The 15,136-nt window shown below is 36.2% G+C and overlaps 1 protein-coding gene across 5 annotated transcripts in view; it reads left to right on the top strand.

Annotated features, from left to right (window-relative positions):
* Positions 1-15,136, top strand: part of NEBL (nebulette) — a 255,414-nt gene that overhangs the window by 160,774 nt on the left and 79,504 nt on the right. For 3 of the 5 annotated variants that reach the window (XM_072033686.1, XM_072033687.1, XM_072033685.1), the window contains 2 exons: positions 5,885-5,989; positions 8,134-8,244. The exons of the other annotated variants lie outside the window; for them this stretch is intronic. In XM_072033686.1, coding sequence (XP_071889787.1) covers positions 5,885-5,989; positions 8,134-8,244 — 216 coding nt within the window. The remainder of the gene's footprint in view (positions 1-5,884; positions 5,990-8,133; positions 8,245-15,136) is intronic. 5 annotated transcript variants of the gene reach the window in all.

Below are 15,136 nucleotides of genomic sequence, written 5' to 3'. Positions count from 1 at the left end.
TATAAACACAGTAGATCAGATCCAAGGTATTTAAAATTGGAGTACATCCAATTGCTTGAATATAACAATTTACCTTAGCAGAAATGCATTTCTGTTTTCTTCTTTGAGAGCCTATTTGAAAAGTAGCTTTGTACCTTCATATGAATCGCAATGAGACTGATTGTGCTCCTACACTGAGGATGCTGGATGGCAGCTAAGAAGACATCACTGGAGAGAGTCTTGCCTTAATGAGTGCTCTCCTAATGAAACTGAAAAGTGGGGACAGGTTCATGTTGTGTTGTAATATGGCATTTAGATTCAGGATGTTATTGTTCAAGGTGAGTGAGTGTGTTGATTTTATGAGAATAGGACCTAGACAAACTATATTGTAAAGGATTACAGAATATGTATTGGATAGAACAGGTAACACTCGGATAGAACAATTGGTAACAATTAGATAGAACAGTATCTAAGATATGTAGGCATTACAGTGCTGGCTCAAAAGTGTGGCTTGACAAGGTCAAAGCTTCCTCTTTGTCCATGGACCATCTGGTAGTATTTTAATTTTAACAAGAAGTTTGCTGAAAGTTAGGTAGTTCCTTAAGAGAAGCTACCAAGATGGCTTCTTTATAATCTCAAACTATTTTAGGAAGCAGTAGAGATAATTAATATTTTCACTGATGGCTATCTACAAGCTTTCTTTGGGATATGAATGGCACCTGGCACAGTAAGTGCCTGTTACCTCATGTGAAGGCCAAAATAAAAACAGAGCTGGAGCACTGATTTGACCCAAAATACATATGTTGCTTCAGTGCAATTTGTTTCTAAGCATGGTTGCTGATCTTCAAGGAAAAAGCCCCTTGAAAATGCTGAAGAAATATTTGCTTTAATTAAAAATGAATTATTTCTGTACAGTGTACCCATTAGGAGAAATATTGGCTGTGGCTGTTAATTATCTAATAAATGTAGTGGCTGTGTTTTGTCTGATTTTCTGAGGGGTTCGGGTGCTAAAGTGAATAACTAAGTTAAGCCAGGTTCCTGAAGCCCGTAATGGTGCAGAGATGTGGGTTTTTGCTGAAAGCTTCTGATGCATTTTGCCTGCATGTTAGATTTTCATTGAGATATGAAAAGAATAATGGCAAAGTGTCATTAATGCTTTCAAGGCTGTATTAATATATAGTGGTCTAGGACTAATTTAATTTCAAAATGCTCAGGATGCTCTGTGTTTAAAAATGGTACCCATTCTGGGGACTTTTTCAGACTTTGCTGAAATCAGTAGGTGTATGTTCATTAGCTTGGGTAAAATATGAGTATGCCTGGAGAGTGAATCTTGTCTCCCAGAAATTTTGGGCTATATTTGGAATTTCTTATGATGAATTAAGTCCTCTATGCTGTGGGTAAGTTCCTCACTTTGCACATTTCATTGCAGAGGCCAAAAAGATGGGAGTTTGCATTTGGACTCACTAATATTCAAAACTTTTATATATATATATGTATATATATATGTATATATAATATATATTCACAAATCTGTTTGTGTGGATGTATCATTGGTGAATATCGGTACATTTTAGCTGTGCAATGTTTTTTGGGGCTTGCAGTTTTGGCCCAAGATGACCTTGTGACAGCAGTCCTTGTCCTTGCTGGCCACGAAGCTGGGTGATTGTCCTTGTCTGTCTGGGAACTTGCCAGCACAGCTCCTCCATCAGAACATAGTGACAAGAGTGCTCATAACTCGAGATACTGCGATTGCATTAAGCTCACCCTACATTCTTTGCAGGCTGACTTTAATTTGACAATATAATTAAAAAAAACCCACTGTTGTGATGGCATTCTTTAGTGCATGTGCAACTGGCAGGCTTGAGTTGTATATGTAGAGGGAAGCTGGGAAGTGTTTATGTGCTCCTGTTCTTCAGGAAATTCCCATCTTCACATGAGGTTGGCAGATATTTGTTTTGTGGCTGTGATATCCCCCGAATTGTTTCTCCCTAAAGCCATTTCATTTAATCTCCCTCCATTATGCAATTTTATTTCATAGATGCTTTCAAAACTGTCATGTATATTCGATTTCTATGAATTACCTTCCTTTCCAGGCCTTTTCTCTTCCATATTGAAATTGAGCCCGTCTATTTGCTTGTATTATTTATATTTTAGTATCTCTTCATCTCTTCTTTGTTTTGATTATGGGCTGTAATATTGTGAATATGATTATAAGCAGAGAGGTGAATTATTATACAATTAAAACGGTCATTGACCAAACTATCTTAATGCTTTTTGGTAGAGACAGACACTGGGCTTTCTGAAGAGTCTGCTGAATTCCTGTCATGTGTGGCACCAGTGCTTCTTGTCACCTATAGCAAAAAAATACTACTATCTACCATATAAATGCCTGTGTATGGAGGCCACCTTTGTTTTAGCAAAGGAATGCTAAAGAGATATATAATCAGGTATAGAAATAGAATGCCTTTCCTCTGATATTTGTAGGCTTGTGACCTCCTAATTCAGGCTGGAGCTATTCCTCTGTGTTCTCCATTACTAGCTGGAGCCTCTAACTGAGGTGGACTTTGAGGTCCAAACTGCTTTAGACTAGTAAAATGCTGTGGGGCAATAATACTCTATGCTTGCCTTCTTATACTTTTCTCTAGATTTCTGTGGCCAAAGAGAGAATTTAGGTAGATCTGTGGTCTGACACAGTTCTTACACACTTATGAGAGATTATAACTTAAGAAATGGGTTAGAAAGGGAATCCTTAGTGGAAAAAATGTTCCCTTTTAGTTTAAATAAGTCTTTGAGAGAACACAGTTCTGTGATGGATCTTGGCATGATGACGGTCAACATAGTAATATCAGTGATGTCAAAACGTTAAGAACAGTTTTTTCCAGTGCACTTATATTTAAATGAGATAAATACATGCCCCTGAATAAGAAAGAAAGGTGGCTTCTTGGATAAGGCTGTTACCACTTGAAGTCTTTTCCTTAGTGCATAGATTCCTCCTGAGTTTCCCCTGTGAAAAAGACTGATGGAGCAGGCCATGGACAAGATGAATTTTCCTGGTGAGACAGGAAGCTTCAGCCTAAAGGCTGGATGACCTTTATTTATAAAGTTTGATTTTTGTCATATAACATCCATTAAGAAAAAAAAAAAAAGGTACAATTTGAAACTTACTCTTTTGATGGTTGTCTAGGAATTTTAATCTGCTTTTACTGTTTAGCTGTGCTGCTGGTTAAAGTGCTTCGATGATTAATCTGGGAGAAGAAAGGGCTCAGGAGAGAGCTATTAAAAATTGGGGCTTTAGTGAGCTATTGAGCTTCAAAAGTATACCAAAAGAGCAGTGGTGGCTCCAGGCCATCATTTGCAAATTTTTCCTATTATCTGTTTTTTTCTAAGCCTTACCAGACCTACTCAACATAAACAGTGTATTTTGTGGTGAAGGGTAAGGCACTCACAGGCAAAATTTCCTATTCAGTATTTTAGACATTTGAATATGTAAACCCTAAAATGAATATTATCTTTCTGCATATTTCTTCCAGCCATCAGTTATGTTTTGTCATAGCCAAACTCTTTAGCCTCTTTTTTACTTCATTTACAATAAGTATGCTTTTTGTACAGATATCATGACTACATTAAACTTGTCTCATTTTGTCTTCTGTTTGCCTGACTCTAAGTGATACAAACACTTCTATAGCTAAATGAAGCATGTTGGATTAAAAATGGACACACAGATTTTGTTATATGTCCTCTCTAAATGATTCATTTGAACCTGTGTGGGCTACTCTAATAAATATGAGTAATAAAGGAATGACATTACTACTTTGTTGCTTTTGGTTATTTTGAAAGTATGATTTTTTACTGTAGAATGGCTTTGATTGTTTCTTCTAGTCTCGTATTCCTCCCATTACGAGATACCTTAGGAGGCTTTCATACTTAATTTTTGAATATAATTATTGCTCTGTAATTAAAATGGATGTAATTACAGTCAACTCTCAGTTACCTGTGGGTGATTTGTCTAAGCTGTGAGCAGCAAAGCTTTCCATCTTCTCTCCAGAGTTTCAGTTTTACAGGCGTTCCTACTGGGAACTCCATCAAACTGAACCAGTAGACAGCTCTTTAGATGTTCCATGTTGTTTCTCAGACATAACACTGTGAATAACTGTAATTCTATGAAGCTCTTTTTTAAGCCAATCGTGCACAGTCACCCCCCCACCTCATACACACACTTAGAAGTGCATGTATGCATTGCATGCATGTTGACAGTAGGCACCTGCTCGTCCTTATCATAAAACCTCAGTTTTTGTGTGCTGCTCTAGGATTGCCTTGGAGTATAGTGTCTCACACCCATGTTACACAAACCATTGGATTTCTGTGACCTGAGTGAAATGATGATGCACAGTAATTTTACGCCCTTTACTTCCCAAACAGTTTTTATTTATAATACTCAATATTTTACAAAGTAAGATTGTATGATGTGGTATTGTGAGGTAGATTCATTCAGCAGTCAAGATCTGGATAAGAAAATTGGTAATCAAAATTATTTCCTTTGTGGTGTTTACATAGTCATCAGTCTGAAAGGACTTCGGCATTTTCTAGTCTGTTATGTGGTAGCCAAAAAGCTTGCATGAGAAAGTTCAGGAGTTGATTCTGTGTAAGCTACCATCTTTCTCATGAATTTTCCAAGTCACTTTCTAGGAATTTAGGCTAGAACTTGTGATATCCATAAAGGATTCAGGGAAAGAGGAAATTAAGACTGCATATTTCTGTAATGATCAGGTGCAGATCATATTGCTTCTGTCAGTGCTTGTCAGCAAGTTGAGATACAAGGTGCCATTGTGCAGAATGTGAAAATGAAGTTAGAAAAATGATAGCAGATAATAACCAGGATAGCTTAATCCTAAATAATTCAATTTGCATTGAACTAAACTATACTATATAATATATTGTTTAAAGGAAGAAATGTCACTAAAATAATTTAAGATTACTTATTGGGAGTACCTTTAAAAGTAAGGACTACACTTGGAAAGTGGCTATCTTTAAAATGTATTTCATGCATCTCACTGTATTCACCATCTTTCTCCACACAGTTCTTACATAGTAAAGGTCTCTACACATTCACCATGTTTGTAGACTTCACATTCCTCACAATCTCTAGTACAAACTGTAGCACTGACTTCTTCAACAATGCTGTGGTTGTTTTCAGATAACTGTGTAGTGCACCTGCCCCTATTGTTTGCCCAATGGTAGGAAAAATAGGACTTGATGGTGTTTTTAAAAAATAAGCACCTGATTTTTTGCAAAACGCATTGTGGTATTTTGCTTCCAAAATGTTTTTTATTGTGCATACACATGACTTATGAAATGACTTGATTTAAGATTTTATTTCCTTTTAAAGGGAGTCTGATATTACCTGTATGTAACAGCTGTTGGGGTGCTTTGTAGGCAATGCTTTGGTAGTGGCCTTCTGAATTTATTCATTTAACTCTCAGGTTCAAAAGGAGGCATTTGATTATGCTATACAGATTCTGGGCTTACAAGGTCTGTGTTAGAAGCCAGTTTAACAATTTTATCTTTTAGATCAAGGAGAAAAGCCTTGATTCAACTTTTCTTTAGAAGGACAGAACATCTACAGATAGTGGGAAAAAAATGTGCTGTAGATATAGGGAAAAATTATATCTTTTTCATCTTTAATATTAAAGAGTTCTGTGACTTTTACATGCCCTGGTTCTGTGTATTGCCCTGGAACTGAGTATTTTCCTGTGTGGCTTAATTTGATCCAGCCTGAAATGTTTGCAAGCCACCCAGCATGTTATCCACAAATAAATAAATAAACAAAATAGGTTAAATAAAACTAGCTATTTTATTTTTTTCTCTTTTAAAGAACGACTGAACTTCTCTTTTCTCCTCTTTGTAGATACACTATAAAGAAGAGTTTGAAAAATCTAAGGGCAAATGCATATTTGTACCTGACACCCCACAGTTAAAACATGTGAAAAGTCTTGGTGCTTTTATTTCTGAGGTAAGACCTAAAAGACTGAAGAAGTCTCTTCACTTATTATTCTTCATAAAGACACTGTGTATTGAAGATTATATTTACCAGATGAGGAAGGATGGTTTATTTCAAAGAATAACTCTGTTTAAAGTTGGTGTAATTTAAAGCACTATATATTATTACTGTATAATGTATATGTGAGTAATAATTACTTGTAAGTATACAAAACTTTTATTCCAGAATTCCAAGGTATTTTATTTATGGTCCTGAGGCAGTCATAACTGTGCCATTTTATAGATAGATAAACTGAGGAGCAGGAATAAGATTTGTTGTTACTCTGCCATGATGATGTTTGCAAATTACATCTGTGCATAGGTGCCTTGCTGGGGAGAATTGACAGCCTGACTGTCAAACAGGAGGAGAAAAGGACCTTTTACTGTGTCCTTTTACACCTGCCCTTGAGCAAGGCAAATGAGGCACAGATTGGGTAAAGGCCATCCACAGGTCACCTAGTACTTGAATGAATGTATGCATTTATAATATGCATACCCATTTGTGGGTTTTTAGGTGTCTGTGTATAAATGGGCATGTGCACACACTCAAATATTACTGTAGTGCCAAGAAAAATGGCAGCTTCCAAAATGGTAGAGCACAGTTTACTCCCTGCACTTCATATCCCAGGTATAAGGGGATTGCATCTCTAATTATATATATATTTTTTTGTACTTAAGAAAAGTAGCAGGAGTTTTACCTGACACTTACTTCTGTTATGGAATTCTTGCTTCTGAGTGATTCGTCTGTCACTGTAACCTTTGGAAGACTTGAATGCCTCATTTATTTTGCTACCTTTTATAACTGTAATAAAGGGTTCCCCAAGGTTTGGAGTTACACAATTTATACATTCTGTATACTGTTTCTGATATACATCTGTTTGCTGTATGGCTACTTTGAATATAAATGCATCTGATGAATATTTTTCTTATATTTATCTTCATATTTCTGAGAAGGAGTGGCAACTCCCAAGTAGCATAGATGTGATGAAATTAACTTTATAAAAGAGACTGTTGCCTACTGTGTCTGCAGAAGCACAATACAGAGAGGGTATTTATAGAATCTGTTTGTCAGATACTGAATCTACTGCTAATCATTAGTCAAAGATTTAGAGTCATAAGAATATTTCAAAACCAAAAAAAAAGTGTGTTTCATATTATCTCGTTGTGCACTCTTTCCTATTTGCAGCTAGATATTCTACTTAAATGCAATAATATGATGGATGGTTTATCTTGTAAATTACTGACCTCTAGTGTCCCATAACCTGTTTCTGCAAAACATGAACACTTCTGAAATTCTCTCTTAGCAGCAAAAATAGTCCTCTGTTTTTGGAAACATCAACATATGCTATAACAAATTATTGATATATGTAATACATACAGGAAACTAGTCTCTGATAAATAGAGCACAGGCAGCTAAAGACATTAGGCAGCACCATTTAATATATCTTTGATATATATGAATACTTTTACAGCAATAACTGACATGGTTTTTAAAACTTGAAAAACTTAGATCTGAAGCAAAGCCTCACAGATTTTGAACTATTATTCTGGCTGTTCTCACAAGGCCCTTTTGCTAGTGCTGAACATTGATGAAGCACAGGAGAAATAGAAATGAATTTAAAATTGAGTCTGTAACATGAGAAGATTAAATAGAAATGGTGACAATCATGCTGTTTTCAATGTCTTCAATGTTCCTGTCTTTTCCACTTACATTTAACTGCTAGTACATAGTAGTTGGTAAAATATTGTTCTATTGACAACTCACTGCTCTCATTCCAAGAATTCAGAAAACAGAATGAGAAAATATATATATATATATATTTTTCTTTAATGATTTAGTAAAATGTAGAAAAAAAATCTGCTTTGCCTTAGTACTTTCCCCTCAAATTCTAATTTAATTAGCAGGTACTTTGTATTGGTTTCTGAATTAGATACATCCACTTAAAGTAGTTTAAAACTGTTATTTAAAAAAAATGGTTTTGCTTGACAGTTTATAAGACAGCATTAGATTTTTCCAGTTCTAATGTTCTTGGTGCCATTTTTTAATAGGAAAAATACGTAGTATGATTACTCTATCTGACAACTTTTCATTGTGTGTCACTTTTTTATCCCCTGCAGGTGAAGTACAAAGGAGCTGCTAAGAAAGGCCTTTCCAACACTCTTTATCAGCAGATGCCAGCCACAATCGACAGTGTGTTTGCAAAAGAATTAACTCAGCTTCAGAGCAAGGTGCAATTTTAAAATCGTAAAAATGATTTGTATATTAATTGTGGGACAAAATATAACCAATTTGTGCAATGCTTTTGAATGGCTACTTGATCACCTTCTTGATTTATCTGGGTGGGTTTATCATCCAGAGTTTTTCATTATAACTGCTTAACTTCAAGAACTACTAAATTCTAAAATGTTGACAATCTGACCCATTATGTTTACTAAATATAAGTTTAAAAATGGGCAGTCATCAGTCAAAAAAATCCATTAGCAACTCATAAATGCACTAAAGAATTACTGAATTTAGTGATGTTGCATTGTGTTTATGGAATAAACAAATTGTATATAACAACTATTTCAACTTAAGTGTTGTGTTAACTTTTAAAAATGTTTGAAGTGGAAAAAAACACAAAAAACTGTACATTTAATGACTTTTAAAGTCACTCATTGGTAACAGGAAAATATTTCTGATGTCATTAATCATTCACATACCACCACTGACAACAAATTCCATAGAATTAAAAATATAAAATCAAGTGTATTTAACATAGCATACAACATGCAATCAGTAAAACAGTAGTCCAGGGACTTAAAGATGTAATACCCTTAAAGCAGGCAGACGATCCTTAGTTTCCATTGATCTTGGTGGAATTTTGAGTAGTAAGTATGTGTAATATAATGAAGATGTAGATTTTGATTCTTATTCATGGCAGTTACAACTGATAAAACATCATGGTTCTCATGCACCAAGCATCTCAATGTTCTCATTCTGCCTTTCTCCTCTCTTAAACTATATATAGTTTAATAGAGCAAGTCTGTGAAATGAACATATTCCTAAAACCATACTATTGATACTGACCTGGGGAACTATAGGCATGTCAGCCTGACCTCGGTGCTACGGAAGGTGATAGAACAGGTCATCTTAAATGCAATCATGCAATTTATCTGGGACCAACAGGGGATCAGGCCAGTCAGCATGGATTCATGAGAGGCAAGTCCTACCTGACCAACCTCATCTCCTTCTCTGACCGGGTAATCCGCCTGGTGGATGAGGGAAAGCCTGTTGACATAGTCTACCTAGACTTCAGCAAGGTCTTTGTCATGGTCTCCAATGGTATTCTCCTGGAGAAGCTGGCAGCCCATGGCTTGGACAGGTACACGTTTTGCTATGTTAAAAACTGTCCGAACAGCCGGCGCCAGAGAGTGGTGGTGAATGGAGTGAAATCCAGCTGGCAACTGGTCACCAGCGGGTAGCCCTGTAGGGCAGAGCAGCTGGAAAGCTGTGCAGAGGAAAAGGATCTGGGGGTGCTAATCAATGCTCATCTGAACATGAGCTGGCAGTGTGCCCAGGTAGCCAAGAAGGCCAAAAGCATCCTGGCTTGTACCAGGAACAGTGTAGCCAGCAGGACCAGGGAAGTGATTGTTCCCCTGTATGCTGCTCTGGTGAGGCCAGAGTACTTTGGGCCCCTCAGTACAGGAAGGACATTGAGGCCCTGGATTGTGTCCAGAGAAGAACGACAAAGCTGGTGAAGGGCCTGGAACACATCCTATGAGGAGTGGCTGAGGAAACTGGGGTTGTTTAGTCTTGAGAAGAGAAGGCTCAAAGGTGACCTTATTGCTCTCTACAAATACCTGAAAGGAAGTTGTGAGGAGCTAGGGGTCAGACTCTTCTCACAGCTAACTAGTGATAGGACTAGAGGGAATGGCCTCAAGTTGTGACAGGGGAGGTTTAGGTTAGAAATTATGAGACATTTCTACTCAGAAAGAGCAGTCAGGCATTGGAACGGGTTGCCCAGGAAAGTGGTGGCGTCACTGTACCTGGGGGGGTGCGTGTTCAAGGAAACTGGCACTTAGTGACATGGTTTAGTGGGTGATGGTTGGACCAGATGATCTTGGAGGTCTTTTTCAACCTTAATGATTCTATGATTTTATCTCAATATTCATTCTCTCTATATTTTTTTCCCTACAAAACAAGGGAAAATATAACAAAAGAAAACACAAATCTCAGGACAGCTTCTAGAGGAATGATTAGATTTAAAACAAGGTTATAATAAGTAAACATAATAACATAAAGTATTTTACTTTTCATAGTTTGAAATGGAACATATATGTATGTATTGACTTTAAAGCAACACAGTAGCTAAAATAACATTAGTGTCACATTTCATTGTAAAGTGAATGAATAGAAGAATTACAGTAGAAATAAACTGGGAATTAAACTTTTATAACATTTTAAAACAGTTAGCTTGATTTATAAAACATTAGTTTACTAGTTTATGACGGGATTTACTCCTGGATTAATTCCAAATGAGTACATTCTACTTTAGTTTACGCAAATGAGGTTAATTAACATCAGTGATATGGCAGAAAAGATAAATAACTGAGACTGAAAATGAAAGCATTTGATTCATGGAAAAAACTTATAAGGAAAAGACCGACATTTTCATTTGATATTTTTGAAACTTTTCTACAATCATCCAACAGTCACAGAGAAACAAATATGCATATAGGATGAGTTATATTAAAGCAGAACTTTTTCCTGTAAAATTCATTCCATCCCTGTAGGAATAGATGCATTATAAATCATAATCTACCATAAAACTTAAAGATACGCTGACACATTTTTCCAACTTGTGGTTACAGTTGCAATGGACCTGAATTTAATGCTACTTTGAGAGAGATCCTAGGGGATTTTCTAGTGGAAAATCTTCTCTACAGTATTCAAATCTAATCCATATTGTGCCTATCACTGTGGTACCTAAGTAGCTAATATAAGGATTTCAAATTTCATCTGGGTCAGGATATCGTAGAGAGGATTTCTGTTGCATCCTTCTTGCCAGGAGTGTTGATTTACAGGTCACCAATTCTGCAAGGGAAGACCAAGAGTAGCTCACAGGGCGCAGGGGGAGCACAGCGCTGGTTGGCTGCCGTGACAGCCCTCTTGCAACAAGGCCCCTACAAGCCCAGAACTGCTTTCTAAGTTTTAAGAAGCAGATTTTAAATAGGTGCTTATTTCCTGAGATTAGAAAAATGTGGCTATGTGTCCTCTTTCCCATTCCTGTTAGAACAAGTTTACACGTTTGACTTCCTCATCATGCTCCTTGGATGCAAGGCCAGGTGCCTTTGTATCCAAACATCACAGGTGCTCTCTCACTCTGTGGTACTGTGTTCTTGGTGGGGCCTGTGGTCTCATCTGCCAAGCAGGTGTGCCAGGACTTGGGGATGTGGTGGTTTTACCACAGACCAGAAGAAAGAGAACACCGACTCCCCTGCTGCTACCTGCTGGCATGGGACTGCAGATGCTGGTCTGCTTCTGCCCCGTGACTTCCTACACAGATGTATGCTTGGCAAATGGTCTCTCTCATGAATGTTTGGCCCTGATATGGTGCTGCAGTACTGCCACTGCCCAGCAGCTCCGTTTTCCTAGATCTAGCACAATTTATGAATTTTATGCACTCTTTCAGATCACATTGATGATTCAGGAACTTAGAGGCAACCAAGAAATTTTCTCTTTTTATTTATTTATTTATTTATTTATTTTTATTTTTTATAGCAAGAGGTTATTTCCTACCTGCAGCTGCCTTTTGCTGTTGTCACCAAAACAGATTGCTGTAGCACCACTTGTGTAGCAATTGCCATTGACTTCAGCAGAGCAAGAACTTTACTCTGTGGGATTCCAGCCATACAGTGTGAGCCAGTGCTTGCAGGATCTTACCATAATGGAGAGTACATCACCCTGGTGTCTCTGGTTTTCCTCCTGTGGAACTTTCTCCACATATTTGCTGTATAGATTCATGCTTATTTCCCTTTTCAAGATCTACAGGAAAGACTAAAACAAGACAGCCTCTTCTGGCTTTTATGTAAAGCCCATGTTTGCTCTTCTGTGTTTTACATAAAGCTGGCATGACAATAGGAATAAATATTCATAGAGAAGGAAACCTAAGCAGATTTTGGACAAAAAATAATGACGCTCTTTACGGAAAAAGTGTTTCAGGAGAATTAAAATACGAAAATGAAGTTTCATAACCCCACATACTTGGGTGGGTTTTATCAGTTTCATGCTTTCCCTTAACAGAGAAAATTTGACTGTAATAATCTAAATGACTTTCTTGAGGGTGAGATTTTCCTCCCTCTCTCTCTTTTCATAGCTCTTCCCAGGGTAAGCCAGAGAGAGAATCTTTCTTCCCATGCATGAGTTGCCAGCCTGAAAACTCTCACTAATGTCTCTGTTCTCTGAAAAAAAAAATCAAAAAAAAAAAAAGACATCTTGATTTTCCTGAGAGGAAATTGACATTTTATAGAAAAATCGCAAACTTCCTGCGGAAAGTATTTCTGAAGAAAATTTTCAGAACAATGCTAGCTTTGTGCCAAGTGTTTCTCCTGTCTGAACACCAGTATGTGTTCATAAGAGTTCTTCCTGGATATTTTTTTTATGAGTTGTCACAAACAATGATAAAAATATTTAACATTGCTTGGGAGGGAAAAAAATATTGAAAAAAAAAAAAGGTGTGTTTCATCATTTTATTTCTACTGTAAGAAGAGATTGCAGTGTTTTTCTTATCTGAAAGGAGTAATCTAACGCAAACTGAAGGCAGTTTAATTTTACTTTGCACAATGCAATATCTCAAACGGTAACTATATGTCAATTCTCAACAGCATTTTCTGTTTGTTTGTAAAGATGATAAAACAAATGAATCTTAAGGAATATTTTCAACTTCTTACTTGTGGACAGATTCCTTCTTTTATGTTCAAATGTACTTTTGTTAGTATGATAAAACTATTTTTATGGTTTACTTCATCATTTACAATCATATTGTGTTACAACTGCATATGGTGAGTCAGAGTTAAGTTAAAAGAGCATAAAACCTTCCTTAATTCACCTCTTGCACACTGGTGTACAAGAGAGAGAAGGAAAATAAAAAATAAGTAGTTACAAATCAGTTCAAACTGAAGTCATACCTAAATAATGGAATTACCGAAATTATTAAATGTACTGCTCCAGAGCAGAGGTTACATGAGTGACCTGTTATTGATCTCTGTGGAGTACTTTTTCATATATGTATTTGATAAATAAAATTTCAAGCCTGGAAACTCAGTATGAAATGTGGAATAAATAGTAACATAAAACAGTAGTTTTAATAATATTAATGAAGTAATCCTTGTAAATATTTTTGCATATTTGCTTGGAACTGATTTAAAAATTTGGGAATATTTCTGCACAACTGTTCAATAACTAGACAGTTATTTAACTTGGCAGAATCTGTGATTCTTTCAAGGTTCCAAAGTCAGTTAATAAGATTAGTGTGAAAAGATTAGGAAGAATGTGGCTGTGAAATAGTGAATCAGGTATTCCTACATTAAGCAAAAGAAACAGTCTTATTTTTTCAAGATAGTGGAAAGTCAATTGCAATTTCTGTTAGTTTTCTTGTGGTGGGAGTTGATTGCTTTTGATTTTTGATGTCTTTCTATTTTCATAGCTCATACACCAACATAAAAATGTACATGTAGATGTTGAATGAGCAATGTGACAGTGTATTGCAGTATCTGTAAATTATAGAATTTCAGAAACAAAAAAAATGTCTGGGTTGGCTTCTCAGAATGGGAAGCATCTTAAAAGTGACCATTTCAAATGTGGAAAGTAGCAAAAACATTTTTGTGGCATATGTTTATATTGTTACTATACTTCTGCAGCTGATCATTCATTTGTGATTCTTCCATCTTCCTAAGGATCATTTACTTTGCCAGTTGCAAAACGTAATCAATATAGGGAGGTTATAGACATTTTGGTTGTTTCAATTTAAGTTGTGTGTCTTTCCCCAGAGACCTGATCGTGTTGGATTTACACTGTGTAAGCATATTTTAAGCTTCCTAATTTGATTCTTTCATTCGTATAGTATCAGTGTAAATTAAACCCAAACAAACAAACAACAACAACACAAACAAAAACCAGCCAACCAAAAAAAAAAAACAACCCCAAACCCCCCCAAAACAACAAAACAAAAAACTAAAAATACCACCAAGCAACCCTTTTTGTCTTAATCTCTCGGCATATATATCATTTTGTAATCTGAGATAGAGTAGATATTAATATATTGCCTCGGGCACCCTTATCTGTGATTCAGATGCAATCTTGCAGCCTTAAAAATAAACAGATAAGACATTTTCTCACAGTTCTAGTATCCTGTCCTAAAAGAGTGCGAATCACCACAATTAAGACTTCCCTCAAAACTTTCACAGTATTCTTTTATTGCTATTTAGGATTTTAGTTTCAAATCCTTCTCCTCCTGATCAGCTTTCAATCTTATTTAGTATTTGCTGTTTTCTTGGGGATTATTTTAATGCTTGCTCCTGAGAGCTCTATTAGATGAATTTGCTCACTGCTTGCTGCTTTTTCAGGCATCTAAACCTGGTGAATTTTCTTAATGTAAGCCTAAAAGCTTATGACAAGTCTAAGTGCAACATCAGCTTTTCAGGCAGTTCCACTATGTGAGTGTATGTGTATGTAAGCATAGCAGAGTACAGTACAGGGAAATCTGGATGAATGCCCAACACTGAGCTCAGTTTCTATTGTAAAAATAAATTTGTTTATAAACTCACAATCCAATTCCATTTTCCTTTACCATGATGACAATTGAATGTAAATATTATTTTTCTTTGTGAACCTAGGGGCTAGTCCAAATGTGTATTGTGATAGTAATTTCCTAACAGTGGAGGAAATTGATGTTTGAGCTATGAGTATTTCATGTAAACCTGTTCACTTACAAGGCATGCACAAAATTCCCCCCCCCTTTTTTTCCTGAACACAGGAAAAAAATGAAAATATTTTTCATTTTTGTTTGTGAATACTTATTTAGCTGACAGATTCATGTATGTTTTAAGGGAAAAAAAAATCCCTTATGCTATTCTCTGG

The sequence above is a fragment of the Anas platyrhynchos genome, chromosome 2 (genome assembly GCF_047663525.1).
Source record: "Anas platyrhynchos isolate ZD024472 breed Pekin duck chromosome 2, IASCAAS_PekinDuck_T2T, whole genome shotgun sequence".
NCBI lineage: Eukaryota > Metazoa > Chordata > Aves > Anseriformes > Anatidae > Anas > Anas platyrhynchos.
This window is presented reverse-complemented; position numbering and strand designations above follow the sequence as displayed.